Genomic DNA, 18,680 nt, shown 5'->3' on the forward strand with positions numbered 1-18,680 from the left:
GACTCACAGAGGGCAGAAGAGCACCCTTCTAAGGCTCGGGGAGTAGTAAGTGAGTGGGACACACAAGGTCTTACAACTTCCTGAGGGATCTGCACTAAGTGGAGAGATCCCTCTTAGATCCCTAACCAGAGTCCCTCCTGGGAAGGGAGCCCCTTCCCCTTTGTTTGTGTCCTCTCTTCCCTCTCCCTAGGAACCCAGTGCTTTAATTTACCTCCTCTCCTATCAGAAATTCAGGGGTTAAAACATTTCATCTATCTGTGAATCTAGACAGCATGATTCTTCATCTTACAGAATTGCTAATGGTAGAATTTCAGGCATTTCCTGGGAACATAAATGGTGGTGGTGGTGGTGGTGGCCTCTGACTCACCTGTAGGTGGCTGAAATAGATTCGTTTGGTCCACGAAGGTATCATGCTGGGCCTGAGACAAATGGTCATTTGATATGAATGAATATAAATTGGGACAATTTAATATCTCCTTAGGAGTTCCTTCAGAGAAGTGTATCTGAGGAAGCCCATTTTTTCACTCCTGGCAGCACCGTGGTAAAGAAGTAGCCCTTTCATGGCCATGGTCATTACAGCTGGGGTCCACATGTGCCTCCTCCTTCCTCCAGATCCACGCCAGGAAGGCCCCGGTGCTTGAAGGCTGGGACCAGGGGCAGCACGGAGGCCAGAAACATGCAAGGGGCTCTGGTGGGTCCTGGTGACAGGCTGTCTTCTGCTGGCCACCTGAGGTTAGGCTTAGCAGCTGGCACCTCAGGGACTGGGGATCAAGTGTGCAGCCCATTCCCTGACCAGTGCACAGGGGCATGTAGCCAAGTCTTTCCCCCCAGACCTCAGGGTCCTGAGGCTGGTCATTCAGAAGCAGTGGCGACTGTTCCGGTTTGAGATACTGAGATGCAAAGCCTGGCTCTGTGCAACCCTGGGCAAGTTCCACAAACCTGTCAGAGCCTGTTTCCTCATCTCTAAAATGGGGAGGACAAAGCGCGCCCTGTAGGGTAGTTGAAGCATAGGTGAACCCTTCTGGGGAGGAGCTTGAGCACTCGTGCGATGCGCAAACTCGATCTGCGCTCACACCACATCTTCTCAGATGAGGTCGACCCCGGATTTCCTGCTGGAATATTCTCCCGTGCCTCACATTTTCAGTGGGTGGAGTGATGACAAAGACTCTGAGAAGCTGGGAAATCACGGGACCCGAGCCCCCCACTGACGCCTGTTAACCCGGTCGCCGCTTCCGGCCCGGGGAAGTGCACATCCAGGGCCTCGGGGTCTCCGGGGCCTGGCTGATGCGACAAGAAGCCAAGGCGGCCCCGCCGAGCACCGCTGTCCTGGCGCGGAGGCCCAAGCCGGCTACAGCCCGTCCCTCCGACGCCCCTGTCCTGTCCTGGCGGGCGCCTCCAGCACTCCGCACCGGAGCCACAGAGCTTCGCAGCTCCCTGTTCCGGAACGCGGCGCCAGGAGGCGTCGGACCGATTAGAAGACAAGCCGTCTGGGCTGCTCTCGCGAGAAGATCTTCAAGGGCGTGGTGCCAGAGGCTTTTCGCCGCCGGAAAACCCTGGCCTGGACAGCGACCACGTGACCTAGCCTCGCGACACGGATTGGCCAGTGGCTCGCGGGCCACGCTCCGGGGGCGGGCCTTCCCTCTCGGGAGGAGGTGTCGCTGCTGGCGGAGAGGCATCCTCACATGCACTTGGGTGGGGTCGCCCAGGGCATCTCACTGTTCACGTCACAGCCGGTCTCCGAGTTGATGGGTCTCCGGCCGGCGCAGGATACCTTAACTGTGCTGAGCTTAGCGTCCTGCAGGACTCTGTTCTTTGGTCCCCGGCAACATGCAGGGTAGCTCTCCGGAGTGGGGCTTTCCGGAGAAGGCTCCAGGGCCCCAGAGGTGCTCTAGGGAAGCAAGCCTGCCACGCGGGGTCACATCCTCGCTGTCCGCACTGTCGTGGTGCTTGAGGCGGGTTCTCACCGCCCCCCAGGGCACCCTCTCAGGGAAATCCTCGCAGAGGCCATCTTCTCCTCCCCGCAGTATCCGAACTGTGCCCAAGTCGCCTTTCAGTCTCGTTCCGCCCTGGGGAACATGGGTCGGCCCTCAAGACCCCTCCCGCTCCCGGCTCCGCCTCCGGATTCCCCAAGGTGCATCTGCAGTGAAACCTCTACAGTGACTCACACTTGCAGATGTTATTACTCTTCTTTCTGGCAGAAGGTGGCAGGCTGCTGCTGGCCTCATTCCTGCGTCTGCCGAATCACAGATGTGACTTCTGAGTGAATTTACTGCGGAAACCGCTCAGGATTCCCATGAGCGCTGTCCCTCGTCTACATCTTCCTCGTGCTCTTTGTACGTCAAGCATGTTGTGAACGCCGGACTCAGGGAGACCCGGAGAAAACAGGGACCCTGCCCAGTGGGGCTCACAGTCTAGAGGGCGAGAGAAAACAGGTCCTTTAACAATTACAGTGACTACGTCACCGCTTCCACCGCCAAGCGACCACAGTTAGTGTCTTTTGACCTTATGAGTTCGATGTTCTCTCCATTTCACCCAGGAGGACTCCGAGACTCAAGACGTTGTGAATTATCGAGGATCACACCGCTGGTATGATTGGCAGTTGGGATTCAAATCCAGATCACTCTGACCCGAGTTCAGGCCCTTCTCAGTCCAGCCTTTCCACTCACCTCCAATTAGCACAGTAAGATGGGAGGGGGCCAAAGCTATTTACTTTGCCTACAGGAGTCCAGGACCACTCTTATGGTTCAATTTGAACTGGTCTTTTAGGCAAAGTAGACTTGATAGATGTGGAGGAGAAGGAAAGTTTCATGCAAAGGGAACAGCAGGTGCAGAGGCACTTAGAATAAAAGAACAAGGCTTATTCGAGTAGACTTAGAAACCCACATGTGTTGTCCTTCCTGCGTTTTACATTCCCAGCCACTGCTTGGCATCACCTGGTTGTCCTGTAGGCACTTTGAGCTCAGAATTTTCCAGACTAAATACTTCCCCTTCTCTGCCACATTTGGGCTGTCCTTCTGAGTGGGTCTCTCTGGTTAATGACTTCCCCCCACCCCAACATTCTTAGGAACCCAGGAACCCGGGCTTCCAAGACCAGGTGGTCTCTGGAGCTCCTTCGCACATCCATCGGTTTGCCAAACTCTAGTGATTTCCATTCCCGTTACGTTGTGGCAGCTGGCCTATTGCGGTACCTAGAAAACTGGTTTTCCTGCTTATCCACAGGGTACAGTACTGTAAATGTATTTTCTCAATAATAATTTCTTTTCTCTAGCTTACTTTACTATAAGAATATGGTATATAATACATATAACAATACAAAGTATGTGTTAATTGACTATGTTACCAATAAAGACTCCGATCAACAGTAGGCTATTAGTAATTAAGTTTTGGGGGATTCAAAAGTTATACATGGATTTTCGACTGTGTTGGGGGGTGGCATCCCAACCTCCATTGTTTAAGGGTCAACTTAAGGATGCTCTTCTGTGCCCGACTTCTTCCACTCACCGTGTTTGTGAATTTCTTCTGTGTATCAGAAATAGTTTTTGCTGGGTAAATACACTAAAATTTGTTTATCCATTCATCTATTGATGGACATTTGAATTGTTTCCATTTCTTGGCTATTATGAGTAAGTGTACTAGGAACATATGAAGATGAATCTTTTCGTAAGCATTTTTTCATTTTGTTTGGAAAAATACCTAGAAATGGGACATTTGGGTCATACAGTAGGTGTAAATACAACTTCACAAGAAACCGTCCAACTTTTCCAAATGGTTGTACCGTTCTACATTTTAACAGCAATGTATGAGAGTTACGGTTTCTGACAATGTCACAACACTTGGTATTGTCAGGTTTTTCACTTTTACTATTCTAAATGGTATATGGTGGTACCTCATTGTGGTTTTAATTTGCTGTGATTTGTGATTGTGAATATTACATTGTTGAGTATCTGGATTTTGTTGTCTGAATAGTGCAGATCATTATTCTGGCAAGTGGTTAATCGGCTTGTAGTTTGGCTAGATTTTTTCCTTGTTTGGAATCTTTGTTGTTTCAGATCTAGAGTAGCCTTTACTCTTTAACCAGATTAGCCTTTATTCTAAAGCATGAGCTTCCATGAGGCTAGTGTGTTGACAGCAGGAATCTCAGTGACCAGGTTGTACATACCATAGAGTATCCTCACATATGAATGTTCTGGTGCTGTGTAAGCCTCCCTCGGTCCTTACTTGCCTCTGGGCTGGAAGTCAGAGCCCTGATAACATCTAGCCTGATGGGTTGAACACACATGGGGTAGGATTTAATTTGTTTTAAGTGAAAGAATGAAAGGATAGTCTTGTACTTCTAAATTTGTGGAATAAGAGTTCTCATCACATAGAGATTTAATTTCCCTTTTTGGTTTTGTTAGTCAGGATCCAACCAGGAAACAGAAATCAAAGCAGCTATTTTAGTAGAATTTAATATAAAGATCTGTCAACTAGGTGTTATTTATTAAAGTAGGTAATTGAAAGTTAAAAACTCAATTGCTTCTTGGACTTTTGGCTAAGATCAAGTGAAAGGTAAAAATTCCATATTATGAGGACACAACTGCAGGAAGGTGCTTCTTCCCTTAAGTTGGAGGTACAAAATAAAGAAACTGCAATTAAAACTTTTAGGAGATTGGCAGAGGGCCCCATGGAGGTAAACCTCAGGGCTCTAAGGAGGAGGTCCTGAGGCCGGGGCTGGCGTCTCTCATGGGGTGCATAATAAGGCTGGTTCTGCCGGTTGAAAGCTCCCAAACTGGGTCCAAAGGGAAGCAACAGCAGACTTTGCCAGGATGAGGAAGGGCTGTTGGGGTGAGGCCGGCAGGAACAGGAAGCAGACAGGAAACAGCCCTTCCTGGCCTCCTCCTCCAGCCTTGCAGTCTCCCTCCAGCGCCCCCTTTGTTGGCACAGGGAGCAGTTGGCAAAGCAGGAATGTGGTTTGCGGACCTCCAGCCCCAGCAGCACAAAGCCCAGGACAGGAGGTACATCGGGAACTGAGGGACAAGAGCCCAGTAATGAGCAGCACACTGATGTTCAAAACTTCTCCACATGTTCATTCTATGCCCCCGCCCCCGACATAGGATGCTTGCTCTGTCTCAAGCTGACCTCATATCTTGGCTCATGCTGGTACTTACTAACTGGAATATCTGTTCTTGAATATCCAGCTCATATTCCACAGTGGCATCGTCCCCAGATGCATTTGGTTGCATCGTCCCTCGGGCCCCATGTGGTTGTCTGAACAGGCATCTTGATTCAGAATCCAGACCTCATGCATTTTTGTGTTTTTCATGGTGCCAGACATGCTGCCCACTGCATGGCAGCTAATCACTGGGTCATTGACTACTTAAAAAAAAAATCTTTGTCCAAATGACAAACTCTAAATACTGCTTTCTGGTGTATTCCTTTATTGCCCCATGCTCTCCCCCTTTTATTTCTTAAAAAAAAAAAAAAAAGATTTATTTGTTTATTTTTAGAGTGAGAGAGAGTGTGTGTGGGGGGGTGGGGAGGTGCAGAGGAGAAGGAGAGAGATAATCTCAAGCAGACCCCCTGCTGAGCATGGAGACTGATGCAGGGCTCGATCCCAGGACCCTGAGATCATGACCTGAACTGAAACTAAGAGTTGGACGCTTAACTGACTGAACCACCCAGGTGCCCCTTTCCCCCTTTTATTTCTTGCCTCTCTCTTGCATACCCTTCTATCATTATCTGGCTGACCAGAACAGTCACTTTAAAAAGTGGATGGTAGGGATGCCTGGGTGGCTTAGTTGGTTAAGCGTCTGCTTTTGGCTCAGGTCATGATCCCAGGGTCCTGGCATTGAGTCCTGCATGGGGCTCCCTGCTCAGCGGGGAGCCTGCTTCTCTCTCTCCCTCTGCCTGCTGCTCCCCCTGCTTGTGCTCTGTCTCTCTGTCAAATAAATAAAATCTTAAAAAGAAAAAAAAAAAGAAAGTGGATGGTATTCACACGGAGGTTGATTTGATTTCGGATGGGAACGCTGGCCCATTTCCTCCCAGGGTGATCCTTTGTGCCCCCTCTGGATCTGTCCACTCTGCTTCACACCTGAGCACCTGGGCAACAGCTGTACACTTCCATTGTCTTGAACAGGTGATAGTAAATACAATGTGTTCCTTTCACAGACAAATAGTTTACCTTCTCTTTGATATAACAGATTAATGACAGAAATCTGTATCCATGTAAGCTCAACACCATACCATCATTATACATGGGAACGTACAAGTTGAGGGAGAGAAGCGCAGTATGAGGACGGGCACATTCAGCAAATCCAGTTGCTCTCGAATGTCCCACTTCTTGGGGATGGTAGGTTTTCCTTCTTCCCCACCGCTCTCTGCTCTTGTGCACCACATGCTCCCCAGGAGTGGAGGTCTGCAACTGCATTTGGCCCTGAGGTTTCTGTCCCTTGAGGTTTCTGTCCCTTGAGGTTCTTAAGGATTAGCAGGGGGCATTTCCCTTCCCCTTCTCTGGGACACTTACCAAGTCTGGAGACATGTTTGGTTGTTGTAGCTGGGAGGGAGGATTTTTTTTTTTTTAATAGAAGTATCTTTTCTATTTATTTATTTATTTATTTATTTATTTATTTATTTATTTATTTTAATAATGATTTTTTATTATATTATGTTAGTCACCATACAGTACATCCCGGTTTCCGATGTAAGGCTCGATGATTCATTAGTTGCGTATAACACCCAGTGCACCATGCAATATGTGCCCTCCTTACTACCCATCACCGGTCTATCCCATTCCCCCACCCCCCTCCCCTCTGAGATCCTCAGTTTGTTTCTCATAGTCCATAGTATCTCATGGTTCATTCCCCCTTCTGATTACCCCCCCTTTCTTTATCCCTTTCTTCCCCTACCGATCATCCTAGTTCTTATGTTCCATAGATGAGAGAAATCATATGATACTTGTCTTTTTCTGCTTGACTTATTTCACTTAGCATTATCTCCTCCAGTGCCGTCCATGTTGTAGCAAATGTTGAGAACTCGTTCTTTCTTTCTTTCTTTCTTTTTTTTTTTTTAAAGATTTTATTTATTTATTTGACAGAGAGAGAGACAGCCAGCGAGACAGGGAACACTAGCAGGGGGAGTGGGAGAGGAAGAAGCAGGCTTATAGCGGAGGAGCCTGACGTGTGGCTCGATCCCCTAATGCCGGGATCACGCCCTGAGCCGAAGGCAGACGCTTAACCGCTGTGCCACCCAGGTGCCCCCAGAACTCGTTCTTTCTGATAGCTGAGTAATATTCCATTGTATATATGGACCACAACTTCTTAATCCAGTCATCCATTGAAGGGCATCTTGGCTCCTTCCACGATTTAGCTATTGTGGACATTGCTGCTATGAACATTGGGGTGCATATGGCCCTTCTCTTTACTACGTCTGTATCTTTGGGGTAAACACCCAGTAGTGCAATGGCTGGATCATAGGGTAGCTCAATTTTTAACTTTTTAAGGGACCTCCACACTGTTTTCCAGAGTGGCTGTACCAACTTGCATTCCCACCAACAATGTAGGAGGGATCCCCTTTCTCCACATCCTCTCCAACAATTGTTGTTTCTTGCCTTGTCTATTTTTGCCATTCTAACTGGCGTAAGGTGGTATCTCAGTGTGGTTTTGATTTGAATTTCCTTGATGGCTAATGATTTTGAACATTTTTTCATGTGTCTGTTAGCCATTTGTATGTCTTCATTGGAAAAGTGTCTGTTCCTATCTTCTGCCCATTTTTTGATTTGTTTATTTGTTTCTCGGGTATTGAGTTTGAGAAGTTCTTTGTAGATCTTGGATACCAGTCCTTTATCTGTAGTGTCATTTACAAATATATTTGGGAGGGAGGATGTTACTGACATCTAGAGGGTAGAGGCCAGGGACGCTGCTTGACATCCTACCACATGCAGGGCAGCCCCCACAGCAGTGAATTACTGGGTCCCCAGAGTCAGCCGTGCTGAGGTTAAGAAGCTCTTCCCCGAGGCAAGGACTAGAGCATGTTGGGTAATCGAGTCACTCACATTCACCGCGAGCTCTGCGGGAGGTGCTGTTTCCCATGCTGTGTGTTATCTCATGGTGTCCTTGTGGTGGCCTGGAGGGTAAGCAGTGCATCCCCATTTTACTGTCAGGGAAACTGAGGCTGCAGCGAGCTTAAATGCTCTACCAGGAATCATAGGGCCTGAAAGAGGCTGGGTCAGGTAGCAAATCCGGCTTCTACCCCTGCTCCAGGCTGTCACAGGGCTTGTCTTGGGAGGAAGTGCCGACGAACACTGCCCTGCTTTCACTAGATTTAAGTAGGCCGTTCTCCCTTGGCCGTGACCTGGGGCCCAGACTTGACCCCCCCCAACAGTCTTGGGCCCCAGAGTTCCCATCCGCATTGGTATGCTTAGCTGGATCCTGCCGAGACGCAGCCTCAGGAGACTTTCATACAGTGTCTTCTGATTGCCTAAAAAGATAGGTCGCTGGGTTGTCATGGCGTTTATGCATAAGGTTGTGGCAAGCTATTTGGCCCTGCTTGATGATCCTTGGCTGTATGAGAAGCAGAATTTGAGACTTGCTCTGTTATACTTGGGAAGGGGATTATGTCTGTGCATGCATGTGTGTATGCGTGTGCGTGTGGGGGAAATCCTCAACTACAAATATTGGTGCTGCAAAATCAACCCCAAAGGGTCCAATTAGACGTGCATGGCCAGTTCAGCTTGCGATCACTCATAGCACCCAGTGTCTGGTCGCTTAGGGAGCTCAGGATGGGGACTGTGTGTTGGCATCTCTGCAAGGAGCTTGGTCTGGAGCACCTTTGCTACTGTGAGCAGATTCTGTGAAGGCTGTGGGGTTTGAAGGAAGGTCCAGGGAGCGGCAAAGAAGGCCAGGCTTGTGCTGAAGAGGGACTCAGGGACTCTCCTGTGGTTAGAGTCTTAAGACTGGCAAATGGAGACCCTCCCAAATCACTTGGATGTCATACTTTTGGGTTTGCTAAGAAGAGGTAGAAGACGTTAACTGGACTGTTTTCTTTGTTGAATATTTTTGAAAATCCACTAGTCTTTCATAAGCTTTTATCTCCGTCACCCATCAGTGTGCAGGCAGCAAGCCCGGCAGAAGCTTTGGGCTGGAAAGTGCACGAATGGAGGTGTTTGAACCACGTTTAGTGTATTTGTTACTAACATGGGTGCCAGAGTGTAAATCCCAGCACCCATCTCTCCAAGTCTTTCAACCTCTCTACCCCTCAGTTTTGTCATCTGTAAAATGGAAGTATAACAGTGTCCACCTCGCAGGACTGCTGTGAGGACTAGCGAGTTAATCTTTGTAAAGTGCCCAGAAGCTGCTACACAGTAACTGCTGTTACTAGCCTCTCACTTGAACCACACGGCCCAGCTTCCTGTGCGTGGTTGTTGATAAACTCATTTAGATATCCTTACACTGGGAAGCAAGACCACACCCTCCCATTCCCAAGGATATTTGCAAACCATCCCTGCAGCCAGGGGCTCCTGTCGTGAATGTCAGACTGAGTTGTAGACTGCGGTCACTGATGTGGTGTGCAGGTGGTGGGTGGGTGTGTCCTGGCTGTTGGCTGGACGACTCTGGCCTTGGCTCACACTCACCCTGAAGCGGATCTCAGCAGTTCAGTACATCTCTGAGTTAAATCCAATGCTGTCACAGATGAATGAGATATGGAGAGTTGGCAGATGGTTTTGTGGGGAGGCAGGAAAGGTCTGAAATTGCGAACTCTAAAGCAAAACTGCACAAAAACTGGCTTCTAGTCGTCTCCCAGACTGAAATCTGGCGCTGCTCTCCACCTGCCTCCCTCCTGAGCAGGTCCTGATCTTTTCGCCAGACCCTGCGGCCGCACCCCCCCATTCTCTCCAGTTCAATTCTGAGGAAACCCAAGGTCCTCCTGGTGATCACGACCAAAGATGTTTCTTTGCCTCGGTCGGTCACACGTGTGTCATGTGTGAATGTTATGCAGAGCCTGAGGCTGAGAGCCTGAGCAACTGAGGTCCCGTGATCCTCACTCTGCTGCATCACACACATTGTCTCCAGTAGTTTCAAGCTTTTCTGGAAACAGCTCGTTTCCACAATCCACCACCCCTTACTCACAATTCTCAAGTCCAGAAAGCTCTGGATTTTATTTTATTTTATTTTTTTGAAAGCTCTGTGTTTTAAAGGAAGCATTCCATAACATCACAGCAAGCTCGTTTGGTGGCAAATCCTTGACCTGCACTCGGGCTACATATAGCTTCATTTATCTCAGTTAGCATGAATGTTTGTGTTTTGCTATGGAAATGCTAATGTGCTTGATTACAGGGTGCTGCTGCGGACTTCACTGGACTGCCATAAATAGAAGGTCTGCGCCAGGGTCTTCCAGAAATCTGAAACATTCTGAATTACAGAGCACCCAAGAATCTCAGGTAAGGGATTTGGGACCTGTACAACTTTTACATCTCTAGACCTGCTGAGCACAGAAACTGTTCTTGTGGGCTCCAGCGGGCCACAAGGTCTGTGACCTGATTCGACACAGGTTCCCAGGAAGATGTACCGAGGGAACGTATGGGTGCTGGTACACTCACGTGACTGCTCTGATTTACGTGTGCCTAATTAATTTGCTCCCCCACGAAGACAGAGGCCCTTAAATGTCCTTTGATCAACTTAGCCCATGCCCTGAGAATTTTGTTGTTATTAACGTGTTCAAATATTTTTTGTGGGAGTTTTACCTGTCAAAGGGCTTTTCTCACCTAGAGGAACGACTTTTTGTTCTTTCTGTTGAGATTGCTCTCAAATCTTTTCTGACAGAGTTGCAAACACGCTGACAAACCCCAAATGATCTGATATGGGACCCTTAATAAGTGCGGAGGTGTCTTGCAGGTGGGGAAGCCCCACCCTTGCTTATCCGCACAGGTTCTGTGTCGGAAACCCTGGTGGGCGTGTGTTTGACAGCATCTGCCAGGAAGTGCAGAATGACTTTCCTGATCTGGAAGAGCAAATCTCAGATATTCCACACATTTGCAGGTATTTTAAAACAGCTGTGGTAAGACGCAAACTTTACATTTATAATATTTTGGGATTCTCCAGTATTTAATGAGAGAAGCGCTCAGTCATGTTCACACTGAACTTCAGGTGGGCTCTCTCACCCACCAGCTTCTCTCTGGTTCTGGAACTCCACTCCCTCTGGGACCCCCGATGCAGATGACTGACCAGTATCTTCTGGATTTCGTTCCTTTGTCAGACGCATTCCTCCCCCAGGTCTTTCTTCTGCTTCACCAAATCTACCTCTTCAAGATTCTGTTCAAAGCTCTTTTTCCCAAGGAACCTTCCCTAAAAACCTGACTCCATATGCTGATATTTTTAATAATTAGCTTTCCCTATGTGGTTGGTAAAATGAGGTCTGACAAACACAATTTGATGGCAACAGACATTTGCATTCATGTAACCTTTTTCTTGAATTACTTGCTAAAATTCCCAGGAGTGAGTTTGCTGGATCAAAGCAGATAGACGTTTGTATGGCTGACAGAGTTCATTCATTCAAAAAATATTTGTTGCACATCTGTTACGGTGCAGGGCTGTGCCGGGAGCTGGCAGTGAGACAGTGAGCCCAACAGCAAACACTCAGCCTTCCTGGAACTGACCTTCAGTTGGGGGAGAGGACCACAACCCAATAAACAAGTAGGTGCACAGAATATCACATAAGTGATGGCCATGGAGAAAAACAAGGTGGTGTAGGAGGATTTTGAAGTACCTGTAGGTTGGGGCGCCTGGGTGACTCAGTCGGTTAAGCCTCTGCCTTTGGCTCAGGTCATGATCTCGGGGTCCTGGGATGGAGCCTTGCATCAGGCTCCCCACTCAGTGGGGAGTCTGCTTATCCTTCTCACTCTGCCCCTCCCCTACTCATGCTCACTCTTTCTCTCTCCCTCCCCCCTCTCTCAAATACATAAATTAATTTTTTAATAATAATTTTTTATTATGTTATGTTAGTCACCATACGGTATGTCCCTAGTTTTTGATGTAATGTTCCATGATTTATTACTTGCGTATAACGCCCAGTGCCCCATGCAATCCATGCCCTCCTTAATACCCATCACCGGCCTATCCCAATCCCCCACACCCCTCCTCTCTGAAGCCCTCAGTTTGTTTCCCAGAGTCCATAGTCTTTCATGTTTCATTCCCCCTTCTGTTTACCCCCCCTTCATTCTTCCCTTTCTTCTCCTACCGATCTTCCTATTTCTTACGTTCCATAAATGAGTGAAACCATACGGTAATTGTCTTTCTCTGCTTGACTTATTTCACTTAGCATTATCTCCTCCCGTCCCGTCCATGTTGCTGAAAATGTTGTGAAATCGTTCTTTTTGATGGCTGAGTAATATTCCATTGTATATATGGACCACATCTTCTTAATCCAGTCATCTGTTGAAGGGCATCTCGGCTTCTTCCACAATTTAGCTATTGTGGACAATGCTGCTATGAGCATTGGGGTGCATATGGCCCTTCTCTTCATACATCTGTATCTTTGGGGGTAAATACCCAGTAGTACAATTGCTGGATCATAGGGTAGCTCAATTTTTAACTTTTTAAGGGACCTCCACACTGTTTTCCAAAGTGGCTGTACCAACTTGCATTCCCACCAACAGTGTAAGAGGGATCCCCTTTCTCCACATCCTCTCAACATTTGCTGTTTCCTGCCTTGTCAATTTTTGCCATTCTAACTGGCAAAATGTTGTATCTCAATGTGGTTTTGATTTGAATTTCCCTGATGGCTAATGATTTTGAACATTTTTTCATGTGTCTGTTAGCCATTTGTATGTCTTCATTGGAAAAGTGTCTGTTCCTATCTTCTGCCCATTTTTTGATTTGATTATTTGTTTCCTGTGTATTGAGTTTGAGAAGTTCTTTGTAGATCTTGGGTACTGATCTTTTATCTGTAGTGTCATTTGCAAATATCTTCTCCCATTCTGTGGGCTGCCTCTTAGTTTTTTTGACTGTTTCCTTGGCTGTGCAGAAGCTTTTTATCTTGATGAAGTCCCACAAGTTCATTTTTTCTTTTGTTTCTCTTGCCTTTGGAGATGTGTCATGAAAAAAGTTGCTGTGGCCGATGTCAAAGAGGTTGCAGCCTATGTTCTCCTCTAGGATTTTGATGGATTCCTGTGTCACTTCGAGGTCTTTCATCCATTTGGAGTTTATCTTTGTGTGTGGTGTGAGAGAGTGGTCAAATACATAAATTAATTAAAAAAACCCTGAAATACCTGTGAGTGGTGAGAAGGGATAGGGAGTTGCTGTTTCATGTGAGGAGCTCAGGAAAGGCCTCAGTGTTGAGGTGGTATCTGAGCAGAGACCTGGAAGAGGGAAGGGAGGGAGCAGTGCTGACGCTATGTAAGGGAGAACAACTCAGGCAGAGGATCAGTAAGTGCAAATGTCCTGTGGCATAAAACACCTTCAGGTGTTTTATGGCACATATGGCACATTGGCACATATGCCACATTATGTGTCTGTTGGTACAGTTGTGGGTGTCCCACAAATCTCTGAGGCTTTCTTCATTTAAAAAAATTCTCTTTTCTTTCTTCTGTGAACTGAATGTTTGTGTCTCCCCCACCCCCCTAAATTCATATATTGAAGCTCTAATGATCAGTGTGATGGTATTTGGAGATAGGGCCTTTGGGAGGTAATTGGGTTGAGATGAGGCCATGGGAGTGGAGCCTCATGATGGATTGGTGCCCTTATAAGGGAATGAGGGGACCAGATTTCTCTGCCCTGTGAGGACACAGCAAGAAAACAGCTGTCTGTAACTAGGAAAAGAGCTCTCAACAAGAGCCCGACCATGTGGGCACCCTGACCTGGGACTTCAGGCTTCAGAGCTGTGAGAATTCATTATCTGTTGTTCAAGCCACCTGGCCTGCGGTCTTCTGTCATAGCACCTGAGTTGACGGAGAACTTTCTCTTCCTCAGCCTGGGTGACTTCAACTGACCTGTCTTCAGACCTGAGCTCCACTGACCCATTTTTCGTGGCAGTTACTGTACTGTACAGAAATATATTCATCCCCCTTTATCTTTATCAGTATCATCTATTTGGTGTGACATGGTTCTTACACCTTCCTATCATTCTCCGAGTCAGCCTCCCTTAGCTCTTGGTTTGTTTGTGTAGATTTTATTTATTTGTTTTGGGAGAGGAAGCAGAGGGGCAGAGGGAGAGAGAGACTCTTGAGCAGACTTCATGCTGAACGTGGAGCCTGACGCAGGGCTTGATCCCACAACCCTGAGATCATGACGTGAGCCGAAATCAAGTCAGACGCTCAACCAACTGCACCACCAGGTGCTCCTCCTTTAGCTCTTTGAATGTATTAATAGCAGCTGAGTTAGCATCTTTATTTTGTAAGTTCAACATCTGGGCTTCCTCAGGGGCAGTTTCTGACTTTTTTCCCTGAGGGCCGTATTTCCTGTGTCTTTACACATCTAATAACCTTTTTGCTGAAAACTGGACATAGCAAATATTATGTTGTGGGGGCTCTGGAAATTGCATCTCCCAGGGTCTATTGGCAGCAGCCGGGGTGTGTTTGCTTACTGACTTCCCTGAACTAAGCGTGTAGGCTCTGTTCTTTGTCACGTGTGCCGCTGGGATTTCTAGGGAACTTCCAGACAGGACAGTGTCTGGGAATGGGGCTTTGAGGGGAGCTCCATGCCCCCACTGCCCTGCTGGGAAGAGGAGGAAGTGTCCAGGGACCAAGGGAAAATGCTATAAAGCTCACATTTCTTACCTAAATTCAGTCATTTTTCTTGAAGAAATCTCCTCGAATTGTTGCAAGTCTGGTTAATTTCCAGAGTTGTGAATAAGTTGTTCTTGACAGTCTTCCGTCATGTGCAGCAGAACCTATTGTCAGCGTTTGCTTGAAACTCACTTTTATATTGCTTACATTCAGATTTGCATGACTCTTGGCTCACCACTCACTAGATTCCATCCTAATCCAACCCACCCGCGTGCTATGGGATCCCTCCTGGCCATTCCTCTCGGTCTGTGCTAGCTCCTGCCTCCCCACAACTCTGGCCTTTCTTCCCAAGCCTGTGTCGCACGCGGGCACTTCGTTTTCCACTTTCAGCTGAAGACAGCAAGGGACCGTTTTCTGATGACATGATCATCACGCTCTCCATGACTGGTTTGAGATCTGGCTACACTTTATTTCTAGACTCCCAGCTCAGTTTTCTTGATACACTTTTAAAAAAAAATTTTAAAATTTTTATTTGTTAGAGCCGGGGTGGGGGAGGGAGAGGGAGAGAGAGAATCTCAAGCACACTCCACACCTAGCGCAGACCCTGACTCGTGGCTCCATCTCGTGACCCTGAGATCACGAGTCAGATGCTTAACTGACTGTGTCACCCAGGCGCCCCAATATATGCTTTTTAAATTGAAGAGCAGATATAATGAACCACCACTTTTTTTGGAGTGTGTGCGTGAAAATCCCCAAGAAGCCAGAGGGAGGGATAACGGGACTGAGCAGGGCAGAGGGCAAGCAGACAAGATGGTTTGTTACTCTTCTGTCCTCGCTTCACCAGAAAGGCCAGGTGGTTGGTTGGTCCTATGGACTGCCTCCAGGGAGGCTGAATGGACTCAGAACTGTCCTTCAGGAGGGAGGTGGGGAGGATCTATCCCATGGGTCCTCCTGTTCTGTCTCCCATTGTCAAAGTCCCTTCATGGAGGCTCTTGCCACCCACTCAGGAAGCCCCAGGCATTGGACCCTCTCATGGGGAGCTGTCACCTCTTCTGTGGTCAATCTGGCTTACTTCTCTTAGGGAACATGTAGTTTTTGTTCTGTCTTTCCACAGGGCCCTTCTGGTTGGTGGTGGAATGACCGTTACCCTCTGCTTTAGAAGTGGTCCTGCTGGGTGAAATGGTCCCCAGGATGCTTCCCACTCAGGGATGCTGTCACTTTCACTAACATGACTGGTATCCTTCATCCTGGGGTAGAGATTGTCAAGAGCAATGAAGGCAGCACCGAGAGAGGTTGGGGGTGGTGAGGTCAGCCAGGTTTCACTGGAGGCCTGATCTGTGCATACTTGGCTCTCCTGTCCTGCTCACATCCGCCTCTCAGACTCCTGCTTGTGCATGGGACCCCCATGGCTGCTTTTCTTGGAGCAGAATGTCCCCATCATGATAGATGTCTCTGTGTCTATGAAATATGTTCCCATCGTGTCCATTTCTCCCTTTGTTGTCCTGTTTTATCTCCTACTTCTCTGCCTTTTGCCCCCTTCTTTCCTTAGCTCAGCTTTGGAAGAACCTTAGAGATCATTTAGAGTAGTGTCCTCAAACTTGAACAAGCATCAGAATTACCCAGAGGTCTTGCTAAAGGCAGATTGCTGGGTCCCATCCCAGGCCCCCAGAGTTGCTGATCCGATAGTCTCTGGTGGAACCTGAGAATTTGTGTTTCTTTCTTTTTTTTTTTTTTTTTAAGATTTTTTTATTTTATTTATTTGACAGAGACAGAGACAGCCAGCGAGAGAGGGAACACAAGCAGGGGGAGTGGGAGAGGAAGAAGCAGGCTCATAGCAGAGGAGCCTGATGTGGGGCTCGATCCCATAACGCCGGGATCACGCCCTGAGCCGAAGGCAGACGCTTAACCGCTGTGCCACCCAGGCGCCCCGAGAATTTGTGTTTCTAACAAGTTCCTGGGTGCTGCTGGCCCAGAGACCATGCTCTGGGAAGCACTGATGTGGACCACCTTCCTCAGTTGTCTCACAGATACATAAGGCATATGCACAGTGGCTGCGAGTGAAGACTTGAGGTCCAGCTTGCCTGGGCTCAAATCCTGGCCATGGGCAAGTTCCTTAACCTCTCCATGCCTCAGTTTCCCTCTCTGTGAAATTGGATGATGATAAGGTTGTGAGGGTTTGGAGTGGTGCCTGGCTCATTCTTAGGTCTGTATAAATGTGGGCTGAGGTGATTCGTGTTTGGTTCATGGCGAAAGGGAATTTGAGGGAGTGAAAATTAGGTCCAAGCTGGCAAGTGGCCCATTCTAGAAGTCTAGACTTCTTGTCTTCTCAGTCCAGGGAATTACCTTTCCACTTATGGCACAACTCCTTTTTGACTTTTGGTCGTGCAGCTGCTTGAATCAGCTTCTGAGGAAGTCTGTTACTCAGCCTGGAAGAACATGGCATTGTTTTGCAGAAACCCCAGCATGCACCCAACACTTGCACTGGGGGAGAGGATGGAATGGGTGGCAGAGGGAACACGGGCAGGGGGTGGTCCAGTCCCAACTTTTGAACTTTCAGCCTGCATCTCTCAGGGCCTCTTTCCTCACGTGTGGGCTCTCAATAATACCCACCTCTCAGGTCTGGGCAAAGGCTAAATCAGATAATGCATTGATCAAATGCCTCGCACAGCGTCTGGCACAGAGGGAGCCCTCCGCAGATTTTTGTTACCAGTTCCTCCACAACGGAATAGTGATGTGTCTGCCATCCCGCCAACACAGGTTTTCTCTGGATGAATTGTCTCGTTGGATTATACCAGCATCTCTTTATCTCTTCAGCAGACCTTCTGATGTGTGGGCCCAGCTGTCAAAACAGATGGTTTTGAAAACTATCCATCATGGACACTATTAAAGAGCAATGGTCCCAGGAGTAACCTCGCGATAGGGTACCCACGCTGTGTTTCTTCAAGGGGATGCGCATCCCCAGCCTCCCCCATGGTGCCCTCTGAGCGCTATACAGAACAACTCACATTTTCTCTATTGTTTTAAACCACTCCTGGTAGTTCTAATCCCACGGTCCCACATTTGTATTTGAAAATCTATCTGATCATTGGACATGGTTTTGCCTAAAGTCCTGTCCCCTGGCTTTAATTATTATTTTTTTTTTAAAGATTTTATTTATTTATTTATTTGACAGAGACAGAGACAGCCAGCGAGAGAGGGAGCATAAGCAGGGAGAGTGGGAGAGGAAGAAGCAGTCTCCTAGCAGAGGAGCCTGATGTGGGGCTCAATCCCATAACGCCGGGATCACGCCCTGAGCCAAAGGCAGACGCTTAACGACTGCGCCACCCAGGCATCTCCCCCCACCCCTCGGCTTTAATTATTAAACAGTGAAGCCATATTGGTAAACTTGAGACAACTGAATATTCTCCCCTTCTGAACCTCTCCCTTTAGGGAAAAAGACAAATCATAAAAAGAAAACCAGGGATGCCAGGGTGGCTCAGTGGGTTAAGTGTCTGCCTTCAGCTCAGGCCATGATCCCAGGGTGCTGGGATCAAGTCCTGCCATCAGACTCCCTGCTCAGCGGGGAGCCTGCTTCTCCCTCTCCCTCTGCCTGCTGCTCTCCTTCCCCTGCTTGTGCTCTCTCTCTGTCAAATAAATAAATAAATAAAATCTTAAAAAAAAAAAGAAAACCAGCAAACAAAAACAAGAGACATTGGTGATGTATTTAGAACAAGCAGGAGGGTGTGTCCTCACATTCCCTACCCCCCACTGTCACTGGGAGCATGGCTGATGCACATGAAGCCTGGGCCAGCTGAAGCTTGTATTATTTGGGGGGATCCACTTTAAAAACAAATAATATTAAGTTATGAGTGTAAGTTAGGTATGACAGTAAATATTTACATAGGAGAGAAAAAAATCACCCTCAGTTATAAATTAGATAACATACACATTAAAAAGTCCAGAAAAGTAACCTAATATTTTATTTTATTTTTAAATATCTTTTAGT

At 47.6% G+C, this 18,680-nt stretch overlaps 1 protein-coding gene across 1 annotated transcript; it reads left to right on the forward strand.

Moving 5' to 3' along the window:
• Positions 1–333: 333 nt before the first annotated feature.
• LOC123802645 (uncharacterized) lies at positions 334–12,102 on the forward strand. Its single transcript, XM_087861874.1, is given in 7 exon segments — positions 334–369; positions 554–880; positions 1,056–1,067; positions 1,070–1,152; positions 1,285–2,586; positions 10,311–10,414; positions 11,562–12,102. Coding segments are annotated over 5 exon segments (756 nt in total). The 3' UTR covers positions 1,583–2,586; positions 10,311–10,414; positions 11,562–12,102.
• The last annotated feature ends 6,578 nt before the right edge of the window (positions 12,103–18,680 follow it).

This window comes from Ursus americanus, chromosome 4 (assembly GCF_024610735.1).
Source record: "Ursus americanus isolate L20-20 chromosome 4, mUrsAme1.1.p, whole genome shotgun sequence".
Taxonomy (NCBI): domain Eukaryota; kingdom Metazoa; phylum Chordata; class Mammalia; order Carnivora; family Ursidae; genus Ursus; species Ursus americanus.